Below are 27,562 nucleotides of genomic sequence, written 5' to 3'. Positions count from 1 at the left end.
ACGAGCCAATCTCACATTGCTTCTATCACCTTCTCCCCCTCAACAGGGGAGCTACACTGTGGCGTCACTAGCTGCTCTTAGCAACGTGGGTGTATTTACATACACTAGTGTTGCTTTTAATTATATTGGGTGGCACAAAAACAGTCCACAGGAAGCCATAAGTTAAATGTAATTACATTTCAACTTACTGTGCTGGGTGGCAGGAATGTTGGTCATTATGAAGGTTGGAATTTGAGACAAAATATCTAACGGATCGTATTATTAAACAGACTTTCCAAATGTGGGTCTGTTGTAGACACACTTCCTCTCTGTCCACATATGGCGCACGTGAAGGACTTTTATTTTGAAATGAGGTAAGCAGAGGAAGTCGGTCTACATCAGACCCATGTTTGGAAAATCTGTTTAATAATACGATCCTTTATATATTTTGTCTCAAAGTCGGCCTTCATTATGACCAACAGTCCTGCCCATCGGCACAGTAAGTTGGAATGGAAATGTATTTAACTTCTGGCTTCTGTGGACTGTTTTTGTACAACCCAATACAATTGAAAGCAAAGCTAGTGTATTTACTGTAAATACACCCACGTTGCTAAGAGCCCCTAGGGAGTCACCAAAACAGAAGGTTTTTAGATGCTACACTTGATGCATATATTTTGTCAGCATCAGCAGAATGCAAGCCACTTTACCAAGTGTTCTTGGGTGTGAGTCATGCGTCAAATTCTTGAAAATATTACCAGCTTGTAATTTTACACTGAACAGCGCAATGCCTCTCACAGAGCTGTGCTGCTTATGTCCAGGTTTCATTGAAATTAATGGAAGCGTCACACGCTCTACAAAAGTTAGTGTCCAGTGTAGCATGCCTGTTAGTCACCTCTTCTCTTTACTCAGCAGAAGCTCAACTGCCAAGCAGTGTCAATGTTCTAACAGCACCAAAGCAGCATCCACTCAGGTTTCCTCCCAGATGGCCCTTCTCCTCTGGCCCGCAACCGGAGCTACTGTAGCCAGGAGCCCACACCGGAGGAGATCACCTGGCCAAAGCCTCAGCCCCATTCTGTGAATGTGTCCCTGAACCAGACCAGTGACCCTGCACACAGTCTTTTTGTGATCCTGCCAGCAGGGGGCAGGAGAGAGTGGCACATGGGGGACCAGTTGGAGGCTCTGGTCCATATGCATGTCTTCCAGGGGCGTCCCAACATCTTGCTGGCCCAGCTGCACTCCTCCAAGTTGGGGGCAGGCATTGCAGGACAGGTGCTGGACCACAGGAATGGGACCTACTCTGCCATTTTCCCGTTACTATGGCAGGGGTCTGCACAGGTGGAGGTGACACTGGTCCATCCTAGTCAGGCAATTCATGTTCTACAATGAATACGAGAGGAACAGCCAGACCGGGTTCCCTTTCAGAGTCTGTTCCGCTCTGGAAAACTGTCCCAGACAACTGTATGTAACCTGTGTCTGTCGACAAACCAGAAGCCGCTGTGCAATTACACAGACCCCCACACAGGGGAGCCCTGGTACTGCTACAAGCCCAAGCTGCTGAGCTGTGACACACAGATCAACCACGCCAGGGGACCCTATGTGAACCATCTGCTCGTGAACAAGGAGGCATTGCTCTTTCAGAGGTTAGTGAGTTTTACAGTATGTAAGTGAATGGGTTTAAAAGTGTGTGAAATGTATTCTCAGACTTTGTTTCCAGTGTATCAGATTGCTTGCTGCAATGTGTTTATTTAACATTGAAATATGATTATTTCTCCACTTTTTCTCAGTGGTGTAAACATCAAAGTTCCCATTCATCCTTCAGGGTCTGACAGTGTCATTGTGCTGCCTGAGAAAAAAGGTAGGCGAGCAAGGAGATACCACAGTACAACTGTGTGTTTATCTTTTTAACACTAGCTAGCCAGCCTACTAACTGCTCTGCTCTGTGGCTGTATACTTCAACCCTGGAGAGTTTCTGGGTGTGCAGGACAGTATTCAAGCCAACTACTGCAACTACAGTAGTGTAAGGTGGGAAAGCCCTAGCACCTCTATTGCCTGTAAAGGGATGATGCTAGCTGGTACAAGATGCTTGCTTTCCTCTTTCAGACAAAGCAGACGTGGAGAGAAGCAGCATGAAGACAGAGTCTACCAGGATCACTCCTTCCGGGTATTACTTCCAAGGGTCATGGCGAACGCTGGGTGGTGGTGTGATGCGCCAGTTTAATGACTTGTCTGCCACTCAGTGTCTGAAGGGCAAGGTGGTGTACATGTACGGAGACTCTACTGTCAGACATTGGTTTGAGTACCTCAACACCTTAGTACCAGGTGAGTCCTGCGGCATCTTTCACTCTCTGCTGCCTCAGGTGCTTTCTAACGCTCTCCTCTGTCTGTCCAACTTCCAACTCTCCCTTCCTCTTTGTGACAGAGCTGAAGGAGTTCAACCTTTACAGTCCTTAGAATGTGGGGCCATTCATGGCAGTGGACAGCACCCACAACATCCTGCTGAAGTACCATTGTCACGGTCCTCCAATCCGCTTCAACACTGTCATCACCAGTGAGATGCGCTATGTAGCTAATGAGCTGGATAGCCTAATTGGCGGGTTAATCACTGTGGTGATTATCAGTGTATGGTTCCATTTCTGCACCTTCCCTGTGCAGGTCTACATTCGCCGACTATGCCACATTTGGTGGGCGGTGGTGCGGCTTCTGGACCGGGCTTCGGGGACACTGGTGGTGTTGCGCTGGTTTTCAGTGCAGCTCTACAGGGTGCTCTGGGCAATGTTCAGGGGTCTGGATGTTTTGCTGATAGACACCGGGGAGATGACCCTTGCCCACCACCTCCCCAATTCCCTCCACCCACCCCCTATCATCATCAAGAACATGAACAGAAAGTAGTCTCACTACTTCATCCTTAAGAGTCTGTTGATGCACCCGTGTGTCAATCTATGTAACATAATAAAAAAATCCATCAGGCTGCATCTCAATCCACCGCATCTGCCTATGTTGGCTTTCCATATCTGCGATGGAAGGTGGCTGAGCTACGCTGTTATTTGGAGTTACAGAGGTGTTTGTCAGACCATGAGACTTCCTGAAAATTGGTCTTCTCACGAAACATCTATTGCGTCCGAATGGTTTGGCCTACAAACTATTATGACCACTCTATGGAAAGAGGAGACTCTCACGAATACGATGGTGTTCTCCATTTTGCTACGACTACCACACGTTTCACGGGACTCATCTGAAGGTAACCCATACAAACAAGTGGAAGTATGGAGGTAGTTTTGTGCCCCCCCAAAAAACAAATAAGGGGTGTCAACAACAAAAACTAAAATCCTGAGCTTTCTAATACAGTGCATTCGGAAAATGTTCAGACCCCTTGACCTTTCCCACATTTTGTTAAGTTACATCCTTATTCTAAAATGTATTAAATTGTTTGTTTTTTCCCATCAATCGACACAGAATGTCCCATAATGAGAAAGCAAAAACTGCTTTTTTTAATGTTTGCAAAATGAAAATATCACCTTTACATAAGTATTCAGAACCTTTACTCAGTACTTTGTTGAAGCAATTTTGGCAGCGATTACAGCCTCTAGTCTTCTATGGTATGAATCTACAGTACAAGCTTGGCACACCTGTATTTGGGGAGTTTCTCCCATTCTTCTCTGCAGATCCTCTTAAGCTCTGCCAGGTTGGATGGGGAGCAACGTTACACAGCTGTTTTCAGTTCTCCAGAGATGTTAGATCAGGATCAAGTCTGAGCTCTGGCTAGGCCACTCAAGGACATTCAGAGACTCCTGCGTTGTCTTGGCTGTGTACTTAGGGTCGTTGTTTCATCAGACCAGAGAATCTTGTTTCTCATGGTCTGAGAGTCCTTTAGGTGCCTTTTGGCAAACTCCAAGTGGGCTGTCATGTGCCTTTTACTGAGGAGTGGCTTCTGTCTGGCCCCTCTACCATAAAAGCCTGATTGGTGGAGTGCTGCAGAGATGGTTGTCCTTCTGGAAGGTTCTCCCATCTCCTCAGAGGAACTCTGGAGCTATGTTAGAATGACCATCGATTTCTTGGTCACCTCCCTGACCAAGGCCCTTCTTCCCCGATTGCTCAGTTTGGCCGGGCAGCCAGCTCTAGGAAGAGTCTTAGTGGTTCCAAACTTCTTCCATTTAAGATTGATGAAGGCCACTGTGTTCTTGGGGACCTTCAATGCTGCAGAATTTTTTTGGTACCCTTCCCCAGATCTGTGCCTCGACACAATCCTATCTCAGAGCTCTACGGACAATTCCTTTGACTTCATTGCTCTGACATGCACGGTCAACTGTGGGACTTATATATATATACAGGTGTGTGCCTTTCCAAATCATGTCCAATCAATTGAATTTACCACAGGTTGACTCCAATCAAGTTGCAGAAAAATCTCAAGGATGATCAATGGAAACGGGTTACACCTGACCTAAGCTCAATTTCGAGTCTCATAGCAAAGGGTCTGAATACTTAAGTAAATACGTTTTATTTTATACATTTGCAAACATTTCTAAAAACCTGTTTTCGCTTTGTCATTATGGTGTATTGTATGTAGATTGATGAGGGGAAAAAAAGTTATTTAATCAATTTTAGAATAAGGCTGTAACATAACAAAATGTGGAAAAAGTCATGAGGTCTGAATATAGGACAGACACTTCAAAACATTATTCCTCATGATTTATTTTTTTACTGTCTTTTTGCCAACTATTAATATGTTATTCAATGTGTTTCTATGGGCTATAATAGAAAAGGCCAAATTCAATATTTTATCCGGATGTGGTGGTCCTGGGATGGAGTTGTTACACTTGGTTTGCTGTTGTGAGGCCAGTTGGACGTACTGCCAAATTCTATAACACGACATTGGAAGTGGCTTATGGTAGAGAAATTAACACTGGTGGACTTTCCTGCAGTCAGCATGTCAGTTGCATGCTCCCTCAAAACTTGAGACATCTGTGCCATTGTTTTGTGTGACAAAACTGCATGAGGTGCACCTGTGTAATGACTATACTGTTTAATCAGCGTTTTGATATACCACATCTGTCAGGTAAATGGATTATCTTGGCAAAGGAGAAATGCTCACTAACAGGGATGTAAACAAATTGGTGCACAGAATTTGAAAGAAATAAGCTTTTTTTGCGTATGGAACATTTCTGGGATCTTTTATTTCAGCTCATGAAACATGGGACCAACACTTTACATGTTGCGTTATATTTTTGTAAAGTAAATATATGGACCAGGGAAGCCCCCATACTGTTATAGACAGAAGCTTGTGACATGGCAGACCAATCAGGACTTATCGCTCAGCATGTCCAACCACTCCATTATCTCAGTCAATTATGACTAGCTAGGAAGGATCGTGTCTTTCTCCAAGTTTAGCTCTGTTCTTTCTTCTTGGCTGAACTAGGCTCACCATTTTTTTTTTACCTGTTGGGGCTAGGGGGCAGTATTTGCACGGCCGGATAAAAAAACGTACCCGATTTAAACTGGTTACTACTCTTGCCCAGAAACGAGAATATGCATATAGATTTGGATAGAAACCACTCTAAAGTTTCTAAAACTGTTTGAATGGTGTCTGTGAGTATAACAGAACTCATATGGCAGGCCAAAACCTGAGAAGATTCCATACAGGAAGTGCCCTGTCTGACAATTTGTTGTCCTTCTAGGGCATCTCTATCAAAAATACAGCATCTCTGCTGTAACGTGACATTTTCTAAGGCTTCCATTGGCTCTCAGAAGGCGCCAGAAAGTGGAATGACGTCTCTCCAGTCTCTGGGCGAAGAACAGCAGGAGATTTTGTGAGTGGTCAGGCTGAGAACAGTGACACTGGAGATGCGCGTTCATGTGAATTCTCCATGTTTTTCTTTCTCTCTTTGAACGAATACAACGTCGCCCGGTTGGAATATTATCACCATTTTACGAGACAAATCGCATAAAAATAGATTTTAAACAGCGTTTGAGATGCTTCGAAATACGGTAATGGAATATTTAGAATTTTTTGGTCACGAAATGCGCTTGCGCGTCACCCTTCGGATAGTTACCTGAACGCATGAACAAAACGGAGCTATTTCAATATAACTATGGATTATTTCAAACCAAAACAACATTTGTTGTTGAAGTAGAAGTCCTGGGAGTGCATTCTGACGAAGAACAGCAAAGGTAATCCAATTTTTCTTATAGAAAATCTGAGTTTGGTGAGGGCCAAACTTGGTGGGTGTCAAATTAGCTAGCCGTGATGGCCGGGCTATCTACTCAGAATATTGCAAAATGTGCTTTCGCCGAAAAGCTATTTTAAAATCTGACACCGCGATTGCATAAAGGAGTTCTGTATCTATAATTCTTAAAATAATTGTTATGTATTTTGTGAACGTTAATCGTGAGTAATTAAGTAAATTCACCGGAAGTTTGCGGTGGGTATGCTAGTTCTGAACATCACATGCTAATGTAAAAAGCTGGTTTTTGATATAAATATGTATAACATAATGTCCTAGGAGTGTCATCTGATGAAGATCATCAAAGGTTAGTGCTGCATTTAGCTGTGGTTTTGGTTTTTGTGACATATAGGCTTGCTTTGAAAATGGCTGTGTGATTATTTTTGGCAGGGTACTCTCCTGACATAATCTAATGTTTTGCTTTCGCTGTAAAGCCTTTTTGAAATCGGACAGTGTGGTTAGATTAACGAGAGTCTTGTCTTTAAAGTGGTGTAAAATAATCATATGTTTGAGAAATTAAAGTTATAGCATTTATGAGGTATTTGTATTTCTTGCCACGCGATTCCACTGGCTGTTGACGCAAGCATCCCACCTCGCCCAGGGAGGTTAAATACTCATATTTACGCATCCCATTAAAGGTTGTAACTAAGGCGCATGAAAGTCATCATGTTCAAGAAGGTATTTCTGCAGAAAACAAAACCATCTCTGATCCTGTAACCGTTCACATTTCTCTTATTCTCGCTACGGAGCATTTAGCAAAACTCCCATTTTCAAACAGAGTTTGAATGTCACATTTATGTCCTTGTGACATTATCTGTGTACATTTTGATAAAACACTCAATTCAACAGTTGGATCACATGCTGCACATCTACGCTCTAACTAAACTAAATCATGACAAAAATTCCAATAGTATATGTTTATTGTGGGTTTTCATAAAAATGATTTATTGGATGGTGACATGTTGCCTGAGTTGGGATGGGGGGGGAATGGGATGGGGATTGGGGGTGAGGGCCCACCTCTTTTTGTTTGTTTTCCTTTATATGCAAAACTGCGTAAATCTCCAATTATCTGTTTATCTGTATTAGTGCTGAGCGATTAGTGCTTTTTGAGGTCAGTTCGGTTTCAGTTAGTTTATGAAAAAATTATCACGATTTTCAATTTTAGTTTTTAAACATTTAATGTCATTATTTCATAATGCTTTTAAATGTATTTTATTTTTTTACAGAAATTCCAAGTCCAAAAATAATTAACATCTATTGCCAAAACATTGAAAATATGTCATTATTTCTGTCAGGTCCACATTGGGTAGACATCAATTCAAAAATAGGAAATTACTATGAAATAATCAAACATTTTAGTTGTGTATATTACTTAGTATTTATTTGATGACTATATTGTTTTTCATTCCTTAAAGTCATCATCTCATCTCTGCTCAGGCAGTAGCAGCTCCAGAGCTGAAATCAATTTTACTAGTTCTTCAAATTAGATAAAGCATACTTTCACCAACTTTCTCTATCCCTCTAGTCATTGTGTTGTGTACATTCCTGTGTGAATCTAACGGCTCCCGAGTGGCGCAGCGGTTTAAGGCACTGCAAGAGTCGTCACCACAGTCCCTGGTTCAAATCCACGCTGTGTCACATCTGGCTGTGATTGGGAGTCCCGTAGGGCGGCGCACAATTGGCCCAGCGTCGTCCAGGTTTGGCCGGAGAAGGTTGTCATTGTAAATAAGAATTTGATCTTAACTGACTTGCCTAGTAAAATAAAGATATAAAAAACATAACATGCTTAAAACTGTATAAGCCTCTGTCAGTTTCCATGAGATAACAAAGTCGAAAATGAAAACAAAAATTCAATTTTTGGTCTTGATTTAAGGTGAGGGTTAAGCAAAAGGTTAGCAGTGTGGTAAAGGTTAGGTTTAAAGTCACATTTTATGAAGATAAATTGTAGAACTAGGTAGGGTTTATGATGCAATGGCAACTAGTGACAACAGTCTGTTTGAGCCGGAAACAACAGGTGCAATGGATTAGGGTCATTGTAGTTAATTACCACGTTTCTGCACTGAACAAGGTTGAATATTTGCTTAATGAAAACTACAACTCCCTTCAACCCAGCCTCCCACATAATTATTGACTTGATTTCTCTCGCGAGTGATTTGATTTCCCTCTAAAGAACTAACTAAATGGAATTCAAGTAATTAGACAGACGTCGGGCAATTAGTTGTTTAATAAACAACATTTTAGCACTAATCTGTCTTAAACATTTTAGCTACTTTTTTGTATGGTTATCTTTTATAAACGTTTGAAAGGGGGAGGTGCCTACAAGTCTCTCAGTTTTTTTCTTCTTACCACTCCTGCACATGCTATTTTCATTCTACTTTTAAACTCTCATCATATTGTAAGTACATAAATACACATTTCAAAACAAGTTCACATTTTTTTGTTAAGCTTACATTCAGTTGCACCTCCCTGTTGCACACAGCAAGCTTGGCTGGTTTAAGATGAAATCATCAACCCTGTTACATTCAACCCTGTTACTTTAATTGTCAACTTTTATGGTCATTTTTCTTCTTTTAACCTCTGGAGATAAAACATGTTTGTTATGAAGTTGAACATGTGTTCTTTTTGACAGAATGTTAAAATTAAGTGAAAAGACACTATCAGTGGAACGACCCAGCTAAGATGGATACCACAAAATACTTAGGTGCTCAGCCTGAAACTGAGAAACATACAATAAAAGACAAATTGTCAGACACACACGGGCACACACACAGACAAACACACAAGTTCCCACGTACACATGCACGTATGCACAGACACACACTTCAACACTGCAGGAACAGACGATACATCATGCCAGCTTGGACAGATAGAATATTTTTTTATTCCAAACGAGTTTGTGTGTCTATAGGATTTAACATCAGGTGGTTGCTATGGAGAGGACGTACCCATCACCCCTGACCTCTATTAACCCACCCCTGCCCACCCATTTCCCCAAAACAGCATCCTCCTCCTATAGATCCGTACTTCAATAGGAATAATAATAATACAAATGTAATCATAATATTCAACGTCATTCTTTTAATAATCCATTTAGCACTAGTATAGAAATATGAAAAAATAACAGAACTGAAAAGTTAACAAAAATGATTTGTTTGTTTTGTTGAGTAAACTCTCTCCCCTCACAGACACCCCTCTGATTCCCTTTGGCTACCCCTCCTTCCCTCCCTCTGACACTGTCATACATCCCAATACTCAAAGGTCTTCCTTTTCTTATCTCCTTTCCTTCTTCACCACTGATAGGTGAAAGGACCGACCGGTTAGAGATGCACCAGTGCTTTCACCTGTCTATCCCTGTAAGATCAATTGTTGTGAAGGAAAGGAGATGAGGAAAGGACGCCAATTAAGTGTATTGGAAGAAAGCCATCCAATGGTTTCACAGCATTGAGTTGAGACTAGAGTGGTGACCTATGCAGATGTGTGTCTCTGGCTCACTGCTGCACTGTGGGTCCAAGAGAAGAACACAGAAATAATTATGTATTTCTTAGGTTGCATGGTTATATTTGTCAGTGTGATGATCTGTGGTGTATGTGTGAGAGAGGCAGCAGAAAGCCTCAGAAAGGCTTGAACCCTGTAACAGTATTCCCCATCATACTTTTATAACATTAAACCATGACCTCAGTCTCCTCCGTAGTCATTGTGTGGCTATTAGTTATTAAAGGGGAATAATTACCAGATCTAAAGCTCCACAGGCTGTAATGAGAGGGCTCAGGGTGGTGTGGAGCTCTGTGTGGAGCTCTGGCAGGCGTCTGTGCTGCAGACAGCCAGTTCAACGGGATGTAGAGCAGGGAAGCTTTAGTCCCAGCCTCCCGGCAGCACGGCCAAGCCCCCAGCAAGATGCTGCCCAGAATTACCAGATCAGGAAAAATCTCATTATGGAAGTAGTTCAATTAGGGATTTGTCATTCTAATACAGTCCTCCTTTTATCTCTCTGTTCCTCTGTTGCATTCCTATTTTTTCTCTTTCTCTCAATCCTCTTCATCTCTCTCCTCTTCCTCTCTCCATCGCTCTCTCCTTTTTCTCTCTCGTCATCCTCTCTCATCTTCCTCTCTCTCTGTGCTATGAACAGAGGTAAAGAGGAGAAAAGGCTTGGCAAGTATTCTCCAGGATAACAAGTCATTTCACATCGCAAAGCCTCTGATTATCGTATACTTGGTATGATCATTTGTTCCTCTCACTTGCTGTAAGGACGGACCTCTGCGCGCGCACACACTCACACACACACCCACAGCAATTATATTATGCATATCTGACTTTGTTACAACTCATTTCCAGCCAAATCTGCTTTCTTCAATGTCGTTTCAAAAGCAGCTATGGGGTCCACGGATGGACAAAACACCTCATCCACACAGTGAACCTCAGGGGAGTCTTTTCTTCATAGTGTGTCGTGATCCACCACATTAGTCACATATATAGTCTTTATTTTGCTGTAACTTCCACTTAGAACAATGGTAACCAAACGACAAAGACAACAACAAAGAAATCTGGAAAATCATATAATTCTAGTCAGTTTTAAAGTCTTCTGTTGTTGTATGTTACATAGATTAAAGGTCCTCCAGGATTGACGTGGGCTCCTCCTCCAGTGGTCACCGTCCAGAGAGGAAGAGCTGGCCGCTCTAGATGAGTCTGTGGTACCATGGAAATGGAAAGAGAGAGAGAGATGGAGAGAGAGAGTAGGGAGAACAGGGAGAGACCGACAGAGAAACCAGTAGGTCTGGCATCAAATGATGTGCGTTACCTGACTGCTTTATCCAGTGTAGCTCAGTCCTGATTGGTCCACTGGTAAGTCAAGATAAGAACCGAGCAGCCATCTTCAAGTAAATCACAAAGCCAGAACACAGCAGAGCATGGTTCTCTGAACAGATTGGGCTAACATCAGAACCAGCTGGGCAGCGTGCTGGAGAGCAAAGAAAGTCTCTCCTTCTTTCTCCTTTTGTATGGGTGTGTCTTTTGGTATCTGTGCAAATATATCCTTTCCATTGCTTCATCACACATCTCACAACGTCTTTGAGCCCTCTGATTCTCTCTCTCTCTCCCTCTCTTTCTCCCTCCTTCTCTCCCTTTAATTCCCTCCTGGAGGCCAATGTACAGAGGGTCAGAGAATAGTGTGTCACTGAGCAGCTCAAAACATCAGTAAAGTCACCGTTAACTTGCCCCCATATACCCTCCAGCCCCTCCTAGTTCGTCAGTCTTAGTCCTACTTCCCCAGAAGGTCTGTGTCGGTGCTGCTCTGTGGGGGTGGTATGGGTAGGCAGGGTGCAGGGGTGCTGTGGGGGAGCCGCCGGGGGCTGGACCCCCCTCCCCCCTCGCTGTCTGTGTTGGAGGAGGAGGGTGGAGGAGGAGGGGGCAGGCGCGGCAGGGGTGCAGATGAGGGGGGGATCCTTGTGGACCCCATCCCTGACCTCAGGCTCTGGATCCTCCTGCACTCCTGGCAGATCCTGACGTGCGTGCAGCTGCGAGGGAGCGCCACGGGGGCCTGCGGCTGGGGCGGGTGAGGAGGGGTGGTGTTGGCCCCCAGTGGGTCCTCCAGGAGTCGCTGAGGCCCAGGGCCCATGTCTGAGGGACCTCCCCCAGCCCCTACACCCCCTCCTGGCCCCCCTGCTCCCCCAGTCAGGGGTCCCGAGCCACTGTAGAGCTTGCCGTTGCTGAGGCGCATCTCCCGTACGAGGCGGAGTGGCCGCTGGGCCCCCAGGGCGATGCGGGTGGGGTGGCGGAGGGCCGCGGAGTTGCCCAGGGGGCGGCGACGACGGGAACGGGAACTCTTCTTACAGGAGACGGCGTTTCGGAACTCGGTGAGCATCTCCTGACAGACAGACACCTGAGAGGACAGAGGAGAGAGAGAGGGACGACGGGAAGAGGAGCATAGGGAGAGATAGAGGGCCACAAAAGCAAAGTAGACAGATGGGGGAAAAAGAGGGAAGGCAAAGGGAACGAGATAGAGGGGGGAGAGTAGGGAGGGGGAGAGTAGGAAGGTGGGGGGAAGAAAGAGGGGAAGCAAAAAAGAGAAGGAAAGCAGAAACAGGGTGGAGGTGGAGTAAAAGAGATGGTAGGAGGAGAGGAGAACCGAATGAGGGTATAGAAAGGTAGAAATGGGGGGATGGCAATGAAAGTGGTAATGAATAGAAATGATTTGGAGATAATGAGGGGAGATGTAGAGATGGATAGAGGTTGGAGAATATCCAAAGAGCAGAGAGAGTTAATACAATCCATACAAATAACCAACTGAGCAGAACAAATTGTGTTCATTACACATTATATATAATATATAATGGTACATAATGAACTATGAACAAACAGGCAGGCCCGCAAACTGAGGTGCATGTAGACAAACAACACAAACACACCCAAACAGACACACACCCACACCTCTTAACATTCCAACAGCATCACACACTTGCACAAAAAGTTCCAACAAAATGCACCAAGGACACATAGACATTATGGAATATTCTAATCTACAAAATCATAACAATGATGAATAATACTCTTACACAAACAGAAACAGTATTCATTATCAGAAAACAGACACTGATTGACAGAATGACAGGTGTGGCAGACACACAGAGAGATGAGTGATCCAAGAATGGAAACGAAGAGTACCAGCATGTGAGGCATGTAAAAGAAGATAGATCGTGACATTTAATGCCAGGGAAATCATTACACACTGCTTCTTATGCAAGCAAATATTGGCATCACAATATTGGCTTATCCATACCCTGTACTAAACATCAACACTTTCTGATCACAGTCAAAATACCCTCCCGCGATCACACACCAACGCTAATACTATAGCATGCCAACACAGGTACGTTCACACAACATCACAACATGTGACTGGACCCTGATCTGTTCACAGGAGAAATCTGTCCTGCTTCATTTGAGGTTCAGGTGTAAAAATAGCCACCCTCATCACCCATGCACAATACATAGCAAACCCAACAGTGAAACACACAGACTAGACACACACTGATTAACATACACACAAACAAATGGTGCAAGAAGCAGCCCGACGAACACATATTCAAACACACACAGTTCCAGAGGCGGCCCAACAAACACACACACGCTGCACAGCAGAGGATGGGGAGTCAGGGTTGGTGTGTTGCCATGGGGACCTACTGGGGTGGGTCTGTGGTGTCGGCGAGGGCAGGAGTGAGGGCGTACCTCGTCTGTCTCTGAAGAGCAGCGCGTCGACCACACAAACTCCATGATGGCCACGAACACAGCAATGATGAGGCCACAGATCAACACCACGAAGATACCCCCGATGTTCTCCATGCCAAGACCTGTTGAGGACAGACATGATGGTTAATATACACACATACAGTACCACCAATATGCCCCTGATTTAACACAAGAACAGTTACACACACAATACCACAGACCCTGGTAATCTCCCATCTTACAGTACATTCAGAACACTCACAGACATCAGTTGAGATACAGAGCTGTAAAGACACTGGAAACAGAGTAGTGTACTGACCCTTGGCTCTGTGGTCCTCTTCTTTAGGGCACTGTCCTCCCTCCCACCACCTCCTCTTCAGGATCTCCAGCCTGTTGTTCTCCTGCAGGTGCAGGATGGCCATAGTGATCTCCTCTCTGAACGGAGAGCCTGGGAGGACGAAAGGAAAGAGGGAGGAGGAGAAAGAGGGGATTAAAGATGGAGAGGAAGAGGAATTAGGCTTATGGTCTCCTCCCCTTCTCATCCAGATGTTGTGGGTTGTACCACTCCCCCGTCTCTCCCTGTCTCCCATCCTCCCTCCATTTCACCACCATTCTCACCCAATCTCTTATTCTCTCTTTCCCATCTCTCCTTTTTCCCCCATCTCTCCTCATCTCTCCTCTTTCCCATCTCTCCAACTCTCCTCTTTCCCCTCCCTCCATCCCTCTCTCTCATTTCTCCCCGCATACCTCCCTCCATCCCTCTCCCCCATGCTTCCCCATCATTCCTCTCTCCTCCTATACCTCCCTCCACCCCTTTCTCTACTATACCTCCCTTTCATCCTCCCTTCATCCCTCTCTCCCCCATACCGCCCTCCCCCATACCTCTCTCCATCCCTCTCTCCCCATACCACCTTCCATCCCTCTGACCACATACCTCCCTTCCTCTCTCCCCCCCATCCTTTTCTCTCCCCATACCTCCCTCCATCCCTCTCTCACCCAGTGGCATGCCGATGCCGTAGCCCTTGGTGTCCAGCAGACCACCTATCTGGGTGAGGTTACAGTTGAGTTTGCGGTAGTACTCATTCATGGTGCTCTCCAGGAGGAAGGCATATTTAGAGTTGACCACGCGGGCGATGCCCTCCTCCGTGCTCTTCACAAACACACTGGGCTGCTTGGAGTGCATGTAGTTCCACATGCGCTGGTATGTCTGGTAGCGCGAGTTCTGGAGGGAGGGAGAAAGGAGGGAGGGAGAAAGGAGGAAAGGGAGGAAGATGGGGGGTGGAGGAAAGAGATGGAGAGGTAGGAAAGGGAAAGGGGAGGAAGGGGAAGGGATGGGGGAGAAGGGATAGAGACGGAAGGGTATGAAAAGAGAGATGTATATATATCCAGATGCAGCTGAATCAAACGCCAGGTGGTAGTGTACATATATGCATGACAATATGTCATGCTAAGGAACAGCATAGACACAGAGTCAAGGTAACAGCAACCAGTTAGATACAGTATTGTACCCACACACACACACACACACACACACACACACACACACACACACACACACACACACACACACACACACACACGTAAACACTTACTCACAAACACACATACACAATCAAGCACACAGTCCAAACACACTGACAAACACAGATGCCGACACAGATGCCAGCAGCTCTTACATAAGCAAACACTGACACTCAGCCACTTAACACTAACAGCCATAAAGAACACAACAGGAGCTCAGAGACATGCCAGCAAATAGGGAAACAACTACACACACACACACACACACACACACACACACCTGTGCTCAACCACATACCCACCTCACCATACACACACATACAAATAGGAGCGATCTGAGACAGATCGGCAAATACTAGAACAGCACACACACACACACCTCCCTACCAGTCATTCTCCATTCAAAGCTCTACATACGCCCCCCAGGGCCAGCGTCGAGCAGTACCATGAAGAAAGTCATGGTGCTCCCCCCATGGATAGTGCCATACTCGATGTTGGTCTGGTCGGCCAGGTCGTCAGGAGACTCGATGGGCACCTCCATCCTCTGAACGGTCAGGAAGGCTGCCAGGTTGGCCGTGTAGGAGGAGATGATGATCAGCGTAAACATCCACCTGGGAGAAGACAGAGACAGAGTTAGAGAGAGACAGAGAGAGAGAGAGAAAGACAGAGACAGAAAGTCAGAGAAAATAGAGTTTGACAGAATCACAGACAGGAAGAGAAATGAGAGAGGAGAGGGTGACAGAGAGACATTTACTCAGACATACAGACTGAGACATACTTACCCACCAATCTACACACACACACACACACACACACACACACACACACACACACACACACACACACACACACACACACACACACACACACACACACACACACACACACACACACACACACAGACTTACCAGACCCCTGAGACGCAGCGTGTGGACAGGGCACGTGGCATGATCTCAGAGCCCTGCTGCATGAAGCCTCCTACAGGGAACCACAGGCTGTTCCCTAGGGTGTACTGGTTCTCCAGCATGTCCTTGTGCCCCTGTAGACATGGGTGGGGGTTGTACCACTCATAGGGACTTAACCTGGAAGTAGAAGAGGAGGAGAGGAGAACACTCTTAGAAGAAAGGGTTCTATAAGGGTTATTTGGCTGTCCCCATAGGAGAACCCTTTTTGATTTCAGGTAGAACCCTCTTCTACATGAAACCCAAAAGGGTTCTACCTGGAACCAAAAAGGGTTCTTCTACGGCGACAGCCGAATAACTCTTTTAGGTTCTAGATAGCACCTTTTTTCTATGAGTGTAGAAGAGAAAAAGGACCATAAGGACCTCTGTACACAACATCTATCTATCTCAACCAAGGCATTTTAATTCGGTGTGTATATGTAACAGTCTTGCTTCCGTCCCTCTCCTCGCCCCAACCTGGGCTTGAACCAGGAACCCTCTGCACACATCAACAACTGACACCCACGAAGCATCGTTACCCATCACGCCACAAAAGCCACGGCCCTTGCAGAGCAAGGGGAACAACTACTTCACGGTCTCAGATCGAGATCACCGATTGAAATGCTATTAGCGCGCACCACTGCTAACTAGCTAGCCATTTCACATCGGTTACATATATAAGCTGCTATAACTCATTATTATTCAATTGTGTCAACCAAAATGCACAAACAATCCCAGAGTTCCTCACTGGTTTCCTGTTCCTGTTGCCCTGGGTTACTGTGGTGCTTACTCATGCACTTACCTTGCAGCCAGGAAGAGCACACAGCTGACAGCCAGGTAGGCGAGCAGCATGAAGAGCCAAACAGCCGGAGAGAAGGGGTCCAGGAAGGAGAAATACCCCGGTTTCCTCCCCTAAAACAGAGACAGAGAGAGAGATAGGACAGGTTGGAGTGGCCCTATTACGTTACATTACATAGCTGTCATGTAGTTCCTCTTTCAACCACAGAGGGGTAGTGTTCTTCCCTGCAACTGTACAGCACATCATCTCTGCAATGTTATACTGTTCATAATGCAACAAATGTAAGCCTCAGAGAGTTGAACGGTAAACGTGTGCGATGTACAACCATGAACTCTATAAGACCTATCCATTCTATCTTTCAGAATCAGATATCCTCAAAGAAATGCATTGTCACAGGCCCATAAAATAAACAGGATAGCACAAACAGCAGTTAGGGAAATCCAATACACCCAACTGCTCTGGTGTGTCTGTCTTACCAGGTGGACTCTGTACAAGATGCTGATTCCTAGCGTCATGAAGGGCTTGGAGAAGTCTATGACTTTCTCTCTCTCAGACGTGATGGTAAAGCCTGCTACTGCCAAGTCTGCTTTCTGTGTGTGTGTGAGAGAGAGCGAGAGAGAGAGAGAGAGAGAGAGAGCGAGAGAGAGAGAGAGAGAGAGAGAGAGAGAGAGAGAGAGAGAGAGAGAGAGAGAGAGAGAGAGAGAGAGAGAGAGAGAGAGAGAGAGAGAGAGAGAGAGAGAGAGAGAGAGAGAGAGAGAGAGAGAGTCAGAAATAGATGACAACAAATCAACACTTCGGTCACTCAGAGTCAGAGACCCCTGGTTTGGAGATGCACCTATGAGCCAATGGCGTTCCCTCCACCTCTCAGAGGGAGAAAGACAGAGTGACACGTACACGGAGAGAAAAAAAATAGTTTTCAGAGAGACAATAGAAACAGAGATCCACTGCAGCAGAACTGTTGGCTGGCTGTTCCATCTATGGAACCTCCTGTCAGACAGTCAAATTAAAGCCTAATTGATGAACATGGGATTAGTCTGGTTTGATCAGTCAGGAGAGCAGAGAGGGCAGAGAGAGTGGGGAGCAGGGCAGCACCATGGCAAGAGGCACATGGGGACCACACTGTGGTAATTGAAGTATGCTGTGATCTAATTAAGCACACAGTCTCTTATTATTATTGTGTGTGTGTGTGTGTGTGTGTGTGTGTGTGTGTGTGTGTGTGTGTGTGTGTGTGTGTGTGTGTGTGTGTGTGTGTGTGTGTGTGTCTGTGTCTGTGTGTGTGTGTGTGTGTGTGTGTGTGTGTGTGTGTGTGTGTTTAACTATTCAAGAATGGTAAAACAAAAAAGTTTGACCAACTGGGGACATTTTGTTAGTCCCCACAAGGTCAAATGTTATTTTTAGGGGGTTTAGGGTTAAGGTTAGAATTAGTGTTAGGGTTAGAATTACCATAGGTTTAGGGTTAGGAGATAGGGTTAGTTTTAGGGTTAGGAGCTAGACTTAGGGTTAGGTTTAAGGTCAGGGTACCGGTTAGGTTTAGGGGTTAGGGAAAATAAGATTTCGAATGGGACTGAATTGTTAGTAGTACAAGACTGTGTGTGTGTGTGTGTGTGTGTGTGTGTGTGTGTGTGTGTGTGTGTGTGTGTGTGTGTGTGTGTGTGTGTGTGTGTGTGTGTGTGTGTGTGTGTGTGTGTGTGTGTGTGTGTGTGTGTGTGTGTGTGTGTTCACCCTGTTGATGAGCTCTCCCACCATGCCGGTCCAGGACCCGTTGGGTTCAGGCGCTCCATACAGCCCATCATCAACCAGTTTAATTCTGAAGGAGCACTTCAAGATGTCTGCCAGCTCTCTCAACATGTCCACACAGAAGCCCTCGTACTGGTCATTCCCCTGGTACTCCTGGTAGTTCCCCTTACGCATCACATAGGGGCTCTCCTGCACAGAGAGGAAGGGGATAGGGAGGGGACAGAGGGATGCATGTCAACTCTGGCATTACTATGTGTAGGAGACTGATATGATTTACTAAAATGACCTTAGGATATACACTGAGTGAACAAAACATTAAGAACACTTTTCTAATATTAAGTTGCACCCCCTTTTGCCTTCAGAACAGCCTCCATTTTGTCGGGGCTTAGACTCTACAAGGTGTCGAAAGCATTCCACAGGGATTCTGGCCATGTTGACTCCAATGGTTCCCACAGTTGTGTCAAGTTGGCTGGATGTCCTTTGGGTGGTGGACCATTCTTGATACACATGGGAAACTGTTGAACGTGAAAAACCAGCAGCGTTGCAGTTCTTGACAAACTCATACTGGTGCGCCTGGCTCCTACCGTCATACCCCGTTCAAAGGCACTTAAATCTTTTGTCTTGCCCATTCACCTCTGAATGGGACACATACACATTTCATGTCTCATTTTTACATTTACATTTTAGTCATTTAGCAGACGCTCTTATCCAGAGCGACTTACAGTAGTGAATGCATACATGTCATTTAATGCATTTTTTGTTTTTTTTGTTCTAGCCCCCCATGGAAATCGAACCCACAACCCTAGCATTGCACACACCATGCTGGCATTGCAAACACCATGCTCTACCAACTGACCCACAGGTAAGACCTGTCTCAATTGTCTCATGGTTTAAAAAGTGGATTCACCTGGTCAGTCTATGTCATGGAAAGAGCATTCCTAATGTTTTGTACACTCAGTATATGGTGGTCATAATAAAGGTTTTGACCTCACCAGTATGGTGGTCATAATAAAGGTTTTGACCTCACCAGTATGGTGGTCATAATAAAGGTTTTGACCTCACCAGTATGGTGGTCATAATAAAGGTTTTGACCTCACCAGTATGGTGGTCATAATAAAGGTTTTGACCCAACCAGTATGGTGGTCATAATAAATGTTTTGACCTCACCAGTATGGTGGTTACAATAAATGTTTTGACCTCACCAGTATGGTGGTTACAATAAAGGGTTTGACCTCAACAATATGGTTGTCATAATAAAGGGTTTGACCTAACCAATATGGTTGTCATAATAAAGGGTTTGACCTCACCAATATGGTGGTGACGATGAGGGTCTTGTTGGCCAGTGTCTCCGAAACGTTGATGTCCAGACTGGTGGCGTTCATAGCCAGTGTGTTATTGGAGTACCAGATACCAATCTGAGAGAGAGAGAGAGAGAGAGAGAGAGATATAATAATTGCAGGATGTGTGTGATTATACAGGAGGTACAGTAAATCATGTGACAGTGTAAAACAAGAAGGAACTAGAATCCAGAGGACAAGCCCAAGGCACTTTGATAAACTATATGAAGATAACTCTGAATTATCATTTTCTTCTAAAGACCTATATTTCTAGGAGCGTTGTAGATAGATGTCAGCACCCTCACTGTGTTCAAAATGTACAACGTTAAAGACCTTCACGTTCAGATGGAAAACCATCTAATTAGAATACGAGTGCTACATTTTTGGAGATCCCCTTGGAGTCTCGTATCACAAATGTCAACCCAAAAAACAACCATTGATTTTGATGTTCTATTTAGCCTTTAGTCCTCAGCTGGTGTTATAGCTAAGTACATACTGTAGCTAGCTAATCACAAAGCACTTCCATAGTATAACCAATTCTAATTATGTGGCTAGAATGTCACTGTTATGGAGGATTACTGTCAACACAAAAGCCATTTTGTGTCAAACTCTGTTTCTCTATAATCCCAGTGCCCTCTGACCTCTCTGTGACCCCTGCGGTGTTTCTCCAGAATCCTCAGGGTGTAGTTGGTCCTCTGTCCTTTACTGTTGAACTCCACATGGCCTGTCAGACCATCATACTCCACCTGACAGAGACAGAGACAGAGAGACAGAGAGAGACAGAGAGAGAGACAGAGTGAGACAGAGAGAGAGAAATATTATTTATGAAGCCAATTAAGCTAATTTGAATTGAATGGAATTTAATGAATTGAGAGAGAAAGAGAAAGAGGTACACGAGAGAAAGACAGAGAGAGGGCGACAGCGATACAGAGAGACAAAGAGAGAGAACAATATACTTACACTACACATATCTAGTACACAGTGTGACAGTGCTGACAGAGCTTGATAGAGCTAAGATGAATGGAGTGGTGGTGAAGATGGAACACACCCAGTGGTTTGATAACAGAGACAGATAGGCCTGTACCGAGGAGACAAAGAGAGATGGAGCACAGGCAGCCATGAGGATAGCTCGTCAATGAGCACACAGACAACCAGCCTCGTCAAATAACAAAGAATAACAAGGGAGGAAGAGAGCCGGAAGGAAGGAAGGAACAGACAGACAGACAGACAGACAGACAGACAGACAGACAGACAGACAGACAGACAGACAGACAGACAGACAGACAGACAGACAGACAGACAGACAGACAGACAGACAGACAGACAGACAGACAGACAGACAGACAGACAGACAGACAGACAGACAAGAGAAGAGTGACACAACCACCTATTACAATCAACACTGGACCCCAACACAACGACATGGTGGGCAGGACAGGAGTGTGACCCAACACAACGACATGGTGGGCAGGACAGGAGTGTGACCCAACACAACGACATGGTGGGCAGGACAGGAGTGTGACCCAACACAACGACATGGTGGGCAGGACAGGAGTGTGACCCAACACAACGACATGGTGGGCAGGACAGGAGTGTGACCCAACACAACGACATGGTGGGCAGGACAGGAGTGTGACCCAACACAACGACATGGTGGGCAGGACAGGAGTGTGACCCAACACAACGACATGGTGGGCAGGACAGGAGTGTGACCCAACACAACGACATGGTGGGCAGGACAGGAGTGTGACCCAACACAACGACATGGTGGGCAGGACAGGAATGTGACGGACTGATATGCTGTAGTTTCTGGTGACTTGTTTAATGGGGCTGCCATTGGTATCTAAATGGCAGATATATTGGTATGAGAAGAAACAACTATCTTCTTTGTCAAATGAAGACTCAAAATGAAAGTGAAGTGTGTGTGTTCTTGTGTGTGTTCATGTGCCTGTGTGTGTGCCTGCGTGTTTGTGTGTGTACTGACCATGCGTAGGTAGTTCATGAGGCTGGTGCCGTGTTGCCAGATCTGAGGAGAGGTGCAGCTGAGAGGTTTGACTCCAATCTCCTGACTCCTGTTGAGCTCCCTCACCGCCCCCACCACAACGTGCACCGCGTCAAACATCAACGCTGACGACAACTGGAGGGGGAGAAGGAGGTGCACGGGGGAAAGAGAGGAGAAATGGGCAAAAGGAGGAGAAGAGAGTTGCAGGAGGGAGGAGAAGAGGGGTGGTGGGTAAGAAATTGCAGGAGGGACGAAGGGGTAACATGGTTCATAACATAGTAATGACTTTATTCAATTCTGGTGTCTGTATTTGGTGATTCAATGAGACAAGCATCCATATGGACCATTTGATACCTACACACCAGGAAGTAACACTTGTTACCATACAATTTCTCAGTTAATACAAAGGTATGCACCAGCTGACACAGGGATGTGTGAATGTAACACCCTGGTAGAACATACCGCAGGCCCGGGGTAGATGAGATCACAGCCCTCCCTCCAGGACAGGTTGAGACTCCTGATGAACTCCAGGTAGAACGGATGGGTGGTGTTGAACATGGAGAACCCTATGATGTTGGACTGGTCATCGACTATGTCATCCAGCCTCAGCAGGGGGAAGTCCTGGGAGAGGGTGAGGAGATGATATGTTGGGTGAGTGACGTGTATGAAATCTCAGAAACCGAAACTCTCTAGCTCTGTTTTGTACTGTCAAAACTGTGAATATATGTAGAGGTCAGAGAACATAGTTTACATTAAGCCTTTAAAATCGATAGATCAATATATCCCCAAGCAGCTGGGAGAGAGTGAACGGTCAGTTATACACAACAGCGAACCAATCTGTGAGTAGAACAAAGCTGAGTGTCACGCCCTGACCATAGTAAGATGTTATTTTCTATGGTAGAGTAGGTCAGGGCATGACAGGGGGTTTTGTGTTTTTCTATATCTATGTTTAGTTCTAGTTTTCTATTTCTATGTTGTTGTTTTTTGGGATGATCTCACTTATAGGCAGCTGGTCCTCGTTGTCTCTAATTGGAGATCATACTTAAGTAGGTTTTTTTCCACTTGTGTTTGTGGGTAGTTGTATTCTGTTTAGTCTATGTACCTGACAGAACTGTGAGCTGATCGTTTTCACTTTTGTTATTTTCTTTAGTGTTCTGTGTTAAAATAAATTTCATCATGAGCACTCAATACGCTGCGCTTTGGTCCCCTCGCTACGACAGTCGTTACACTGAGACTCAAACCCAACAAGCCATGGCTTCCCTTAGAGGAAAAGACAAAGAACAACTTGGAGATGCAAATGAGAGCAACGAACAGCTGAAGGATATCCAGTGCTCACCAAAACAAACAACTGTTACAATCTGTTGTTAAAAAAGTAGATTCTATCATGTAAGCTATGCATATACAGGACGGGCACGTGGATGAAACAATAAAATTGGCCTTCTGGAAACAAAGGCGCAAACTTCAGAAGATGAACTGGATCAGCTAGAAAACAGATCGAGACAAAATAATACAAGAATATTGTCCCTACCAGAAGACAAGAAAAAAGCAGACCTTTCCAGCTATGTGATCAAGCTGATATTGGAGGAGCTTAGTGTGGACTTATTACCGGAGGATCTGGAGCGAAGACATCGGATCGGCGTGAAGCAGAAGAATGCAAAATACCCTCACTTGGTAATCTTTAATCTGTGGAACTATCAGACCACACAGGGTTATAAAGAGATCAAGGTCCACGGTCAGTCCATTTGATTCGTCCAGGACCTGTCTCCAGGTTGAGAGCTTCAAATTCCTTGGTGTCCACATCAGCAACAAATTAGAATGGTCCAAACACACCAAGACAGTCGTGAAGATGGCACGACAAAGCCTATTCCCCCTCAGGAAACTAAAAAGATTTGGCATGGGTCCTGAGATCCTCCAAAGGTTCTACAGCTGCAACATCGAGAGCATCCTGACCGGTTGCATCACTGCCTGGTACGGCAATTGCTCGGCCTCCGACCGCAAGGCACCTTAGAGGGTAGTGCGTGCGGCCCAGTACATCACTGGGGCAAAGCTGCCTGCCACCCAGGACCTCTACACCAGGCGGTGTCAGAGGAAGGCTCTGAAAATTGTCAAAGACCCCAACCACCCCAGTCATAGACTGTTCTCTCTACTACCGCATGGCAAGCGGTACCGGAGCGCCAATTCTAGGACAAAAAGGCTTCTCAACAGTTTTTACCATCAAGCCAAAAGACTCCTGAACAGGGAACCAAATGGTTACCCGGACTATTTGCATTGTGTGCCCTGCCCCTCCCCTGCTACTCTCTGTTTATCTTATATGCATAGTCACTTTAACTATACATTCATGTACATACTACATCAATTGTCCCGACCAACCAGTGCTCCCGCACATTGGCTAACCGGGCTATCTGCATTGTGTCCCACCACCCGCCAACCCCTCTTTTTACGCTACTGCTACTCTCTGTTCATCATATATGCATAGTCACTTTAACCATACCTACATGTACATACTACCTCAATAAGCCTGACTAACCGGTGTCTGTATATAGCCTTGCTGCTCTTATTTTCAAATGTCTTTTTACTCTTTACTTACCTACACACATACACACATACCTTTTTTCGCACTATTGGTTAGAGCCTGTAAGTAAGCATTTCACTGTAAGGTCTACAGCTGTTGTATTCGGCGCACGTGACAAATAAACTTGATTTGATTTGATTCTTCTAGACTGAGAAACAAACACAAGCAATTAATTCCGATCAGACAGTCACAGGAGGAAAAAGGAATCAAGTCTCAACTCTGATTCCCGGCAGTACTGTGGGTATGGAAGGGAACACAGAGAATGGAGTTCACAAGCACTGAGGAAGCCCTGAACAGGCTCCCTGAGGAGAGGCAGAAGTAGGAAAAAACAGATAAGCATACTAGGCTACAAACAGAGATGCCCCAGACCAACTTATTGTAAATTCAGACAATATTCCTTCCCCCTCCCTCCAATACAATCTAGAATCTATTGTCCCCAATTAACTGTTCTTCTCTAGGAAGTAACAATTGAATTAGCCAATGCCAATTAGATACATGAACACTGAAAATACAATATAAAAGAGAAAATATAGTATGTAAGTCAACAATTGTAAATAATTGTTCTATAGATGTGTGTTTGTGTGGGCAAGAGGGTGTGAGTGGGTGTATGTGTGGGTATGTGTCTGTGCATATGAATGGGAGAGTGAAGGAGGGTGAATATGAATATGTGTAGGAGGGCGGGAGAACATGGGTGCATGGAGGCATAGGGTATAGGTTGTATGTGAATGAAGGAGAATGGATGAGTATTTACAGTACATGTATAGAAGGGTGTAAATGTGTTTGAGAAGAAGCGGGAGACAGAGGTTGGGATAAACTTGGCCTGGGTGGGTAAGGGAGGACAAGGAGGGGAGGTGGGGACAAGCTTGGCCTGGGTGGGTAAGGGAGGACAATGAGGGGAGGTGGGGACAAGCTTGGCTTGTGGGGGCAAGGAGGAGCAAAAATGGAGGTGGGGTGTGGTAAAGGGGTGAGAACAGGGAGGGGGAGGTGGAGAGGGATGGATCTGAGAGAGAGAAGGAAGGACTTAATTATAATACAATGTAATTGTATTTATTTTACCTTTATTTAACTAGGCAAGTCAGTTAAGAACAAATTCTTATTTTCAATGACGGCCTAGGAACAGTGGGTTAACTGCCCTGTTCAGAGGCAGAATGACAGATTTGTACCTTGTCAGCTTGGGGATTTCAACTTGCAACCTTTCAGTTACTAGCCCAACGCTCTAACCACTAGGCTACCCTACCCTTATGACTTGTAAACTCGTTGTAAAATTAATAAGAGTTCTGGACAGATTAGAAAAGGTTATTGAATCATTATTATCATTATTATTCCTTGTTTTAAGATTTAATGGTGGTTATTAGTGAGAAAAGGAGAAGGGCTATATCAGGGAGATTGGGAGGGGGTGACTGGGAGGGCATCAGACACTTCTCTGAGGTGTGCCTGGGGCCTCCATTTCAGTCTCTCAGAGGACCCACTCACCCTAAGTAGACACCACCAGCCACTATACTTACATTTCATTTATAAGGTAATACAAACCAACCACAGTACTTAAGTGGCAGTCTTTCTTCAAATGTATGTATAATGTATTATCCACAGTTTGTTCTGGTACATTAGGACAGGTGTCAGAGCTAAAAAGCCCTAAAAGGCATAGAGCCATAAGTACTTTGCTTCATGTTTTTGTGTGTGTTTTGTTAAATATCTGCTCAGCCCACACACTCTATATATACTGCTCAAAAAAATAAAGGGAACACTAAAATAACACATCCTAGATCTGAATGAATGAAATAATCTTTTCTTTACATAGTTGAATGTGCTGACAACAAAATCACACAAAAATAATCAATGGAAATCCAATTTATCAACCCATGGAGGTCTGGATTTGGAGTCACACTCAAAATTAAAGTGGAAAACCCCACTACAGGCTGATCCAACTTTGATGTAATGTCCTTAAAACAAGTCAAAATGAGGCTCAGTAGTGTGTGTGGCCTCCACGTGCCTGTATGACCTCCCTACAACACCTGGGCATGCTCCTGATGAGGTGGCGGATGGTCTCCTGAGGGATCTCCTCCCAGACCTGGACTAAAGCATCTGCCAACTCCTGGACAGTCTGTGGTGCAATGTGGCGTTGGTGGATGGAGCGATACATGATGTCCCAGATGTGCTCAATTGGATTCAGGTCTGGGGAACGGGCGGGCCAGTCCATAGCATCAATGCCTTCCTCTTGCAGGAACTGCTGACACACTCCAGCCACATGAGGTCTAGCATTGTCTTGCATTAGGAGGAACCCAGGGCCAACCGCACCAGCATATGGTCTCACAAGGGGTCTGAGGATCTCATCTCGGTACCTAATGGCAGTCAGGCTACCTCTGGCGAGCACATGGAGGGCTGTGCGGCCCCCCAAAGAAATGCCACCCCACACCATGACTGACCCACCACCAAACCGGTCATGCTGGAGGATGTTGCAGGCAGCAGAACGTTCTCCACGGCGTCTCCAGACTCTGTCATGTCTGTCACGTGCTCAGTGTGAACCTGCTTTCATCTGTGAAGAGCACAGGGCGCCAGTGGCGAATTTGCCAATCTTGGTGTTCTCTGGCAAATGCCAAACGTCCTGCACGGTGTTGGGCAGTAAGCACAACCCCCACCTGTGGACGTCAGGCCCTCATACCACCCTCATGGAGTCTGTTTCTGACCGTTTGAGCAGACACATGCACATTTGTGGCCTGCTGGAGGTCATTTTGCAGGGCTCTGGCAGTGCTCCTCCTGCTCCTCCTTGCACAAAGGCGGTAGCGGTAGCGGTCCTGCTGCTGGGTTGTTGCCCTCCTACAGCCTCCTCCACGTCTCCTGATGTACTGGCCTGTCTACGGGTAGCGCCTCCATGCTCTGGACACTACGCTGACAGACACAGCAAACCTTCTTGCCACAGCTCGCATTGATGTGCCATCCTGGATGAGCTGCAATACCTGAGCCACTTGTGTGGGTTGTAGACTCCGTCTCATACTACCACTAGAGTGAAAGCACCGCCAGCATTCAAAAGTGACCAAACATCAGCCAGGAAGCATAGGAACTGAGAAGTGGTCTGTGGTCCCCACCTGCAGAACCACTCCTTTATTGGGGGTGTCTTGCTAATTGCCTATAATTTCCACCTGTTGTCTATTCCATTTGCACAACAGCATGTGAAATGTATTGTCAATCAGTGTTGCTTCCTAAGTGGACAGTTTGATTTCACAGAAGTGTGATTGAC

The 27,562-nt window shown here is 45.4% G+C and overlaps 1 protein-coding gene and 1 pseudogene across 3 annotated transcripts in view; one reads left to right on the top strand and one right to left on the bottom strand.

Annotated features, from left to right (window-relative positions):
* The first annotated feature begins 609 nt into the window (after positions 1–609).
* LOC106571719 (NXPE family member 3-like) lies at positions 610–3,120 on the top strand (annotated as a pseudogene).
* Positions 3,121–8,403: 5,283 nt separating this feature from the next.
* The window catches only part of LOC106576347 (glutamate receptor ionotropic, kainate 5), a 107,063-nt gene continuing 87,904 nt past the window's right edge, over positions 8,404–27,562 (bottom strand). For 2 of the 3 annotated variants that reach the window (XM_045700558.1, XM_045700561.1), the window contains 13 exons: positions 22,218–22,376; positions 21,738–21,890; positions 20,395–20,499; positions 19,724–19,831; positions 18,402–18,605; positions 17,156–17,269; positions 16,683–16,792; positions 15,848–16,021; positions 15,385–15,550; positions 14,415–14,640; positions 13,738–13,866; positions 13,374–13,540; positions 8,404–12,072 (listed from right to left, as the gene is read on the bottom strand). In XM_045700558.1, the coding sequence (XP_045556514.1) occupies positions 11,452–12,072; positions 13,374–13,540; positions 13,738–13,866; positions 14,415–14,640; positions 15,385–15,550; positions 15,848–16,021; positions 16,683–16,792; positions 17,156–17,269; positions 18,402–18,605; positions 19,724–19,831; positions 20,395–20,499; positions 21,738–21,890; positions 22,218–22,376 (2,436 nt within the window). In that variant the 3' untranslated portion in view covers positions 8,404–11,451. The remainder of the gene's footprint in view (positions 12,073–13,373; positions 13,541–13,737; positions 13,867–14,414; positions 14,641–15,384; positions 15,551–15,847; positions 16,022–16,682; positions 16,793–17,155; positions 17,270–18,401; positions 18,606–19,723; positions 19,832–20,394; positions 20,500–21,737; positions 21,891–22,217; positions 22,377–27,562) is intronic. The other variant, XM_045700562.1, reaches the window with a different exon arrangement.

The sequence above is a fragment of the Salmo salar genome, chromosome ssa02 (genome assembly GCF_905237065.1).
Source record: "Salmo salar chromosome ssa02, Ssal_v3.1, whole genome shotgun sequence".
Taxonomy (NCBI): domain Eukaryota; kingdom Metazoa; phylum Chordata; class Actinopteri; order Salmoniformes; family Salmonidae; genus Salmo; species Salmo salar.
The sequence above is the reverse complement of the archived record's forward strand: the minus strand, read 5'-3'. Positions and strand labels throughout refer to the sequence as shown.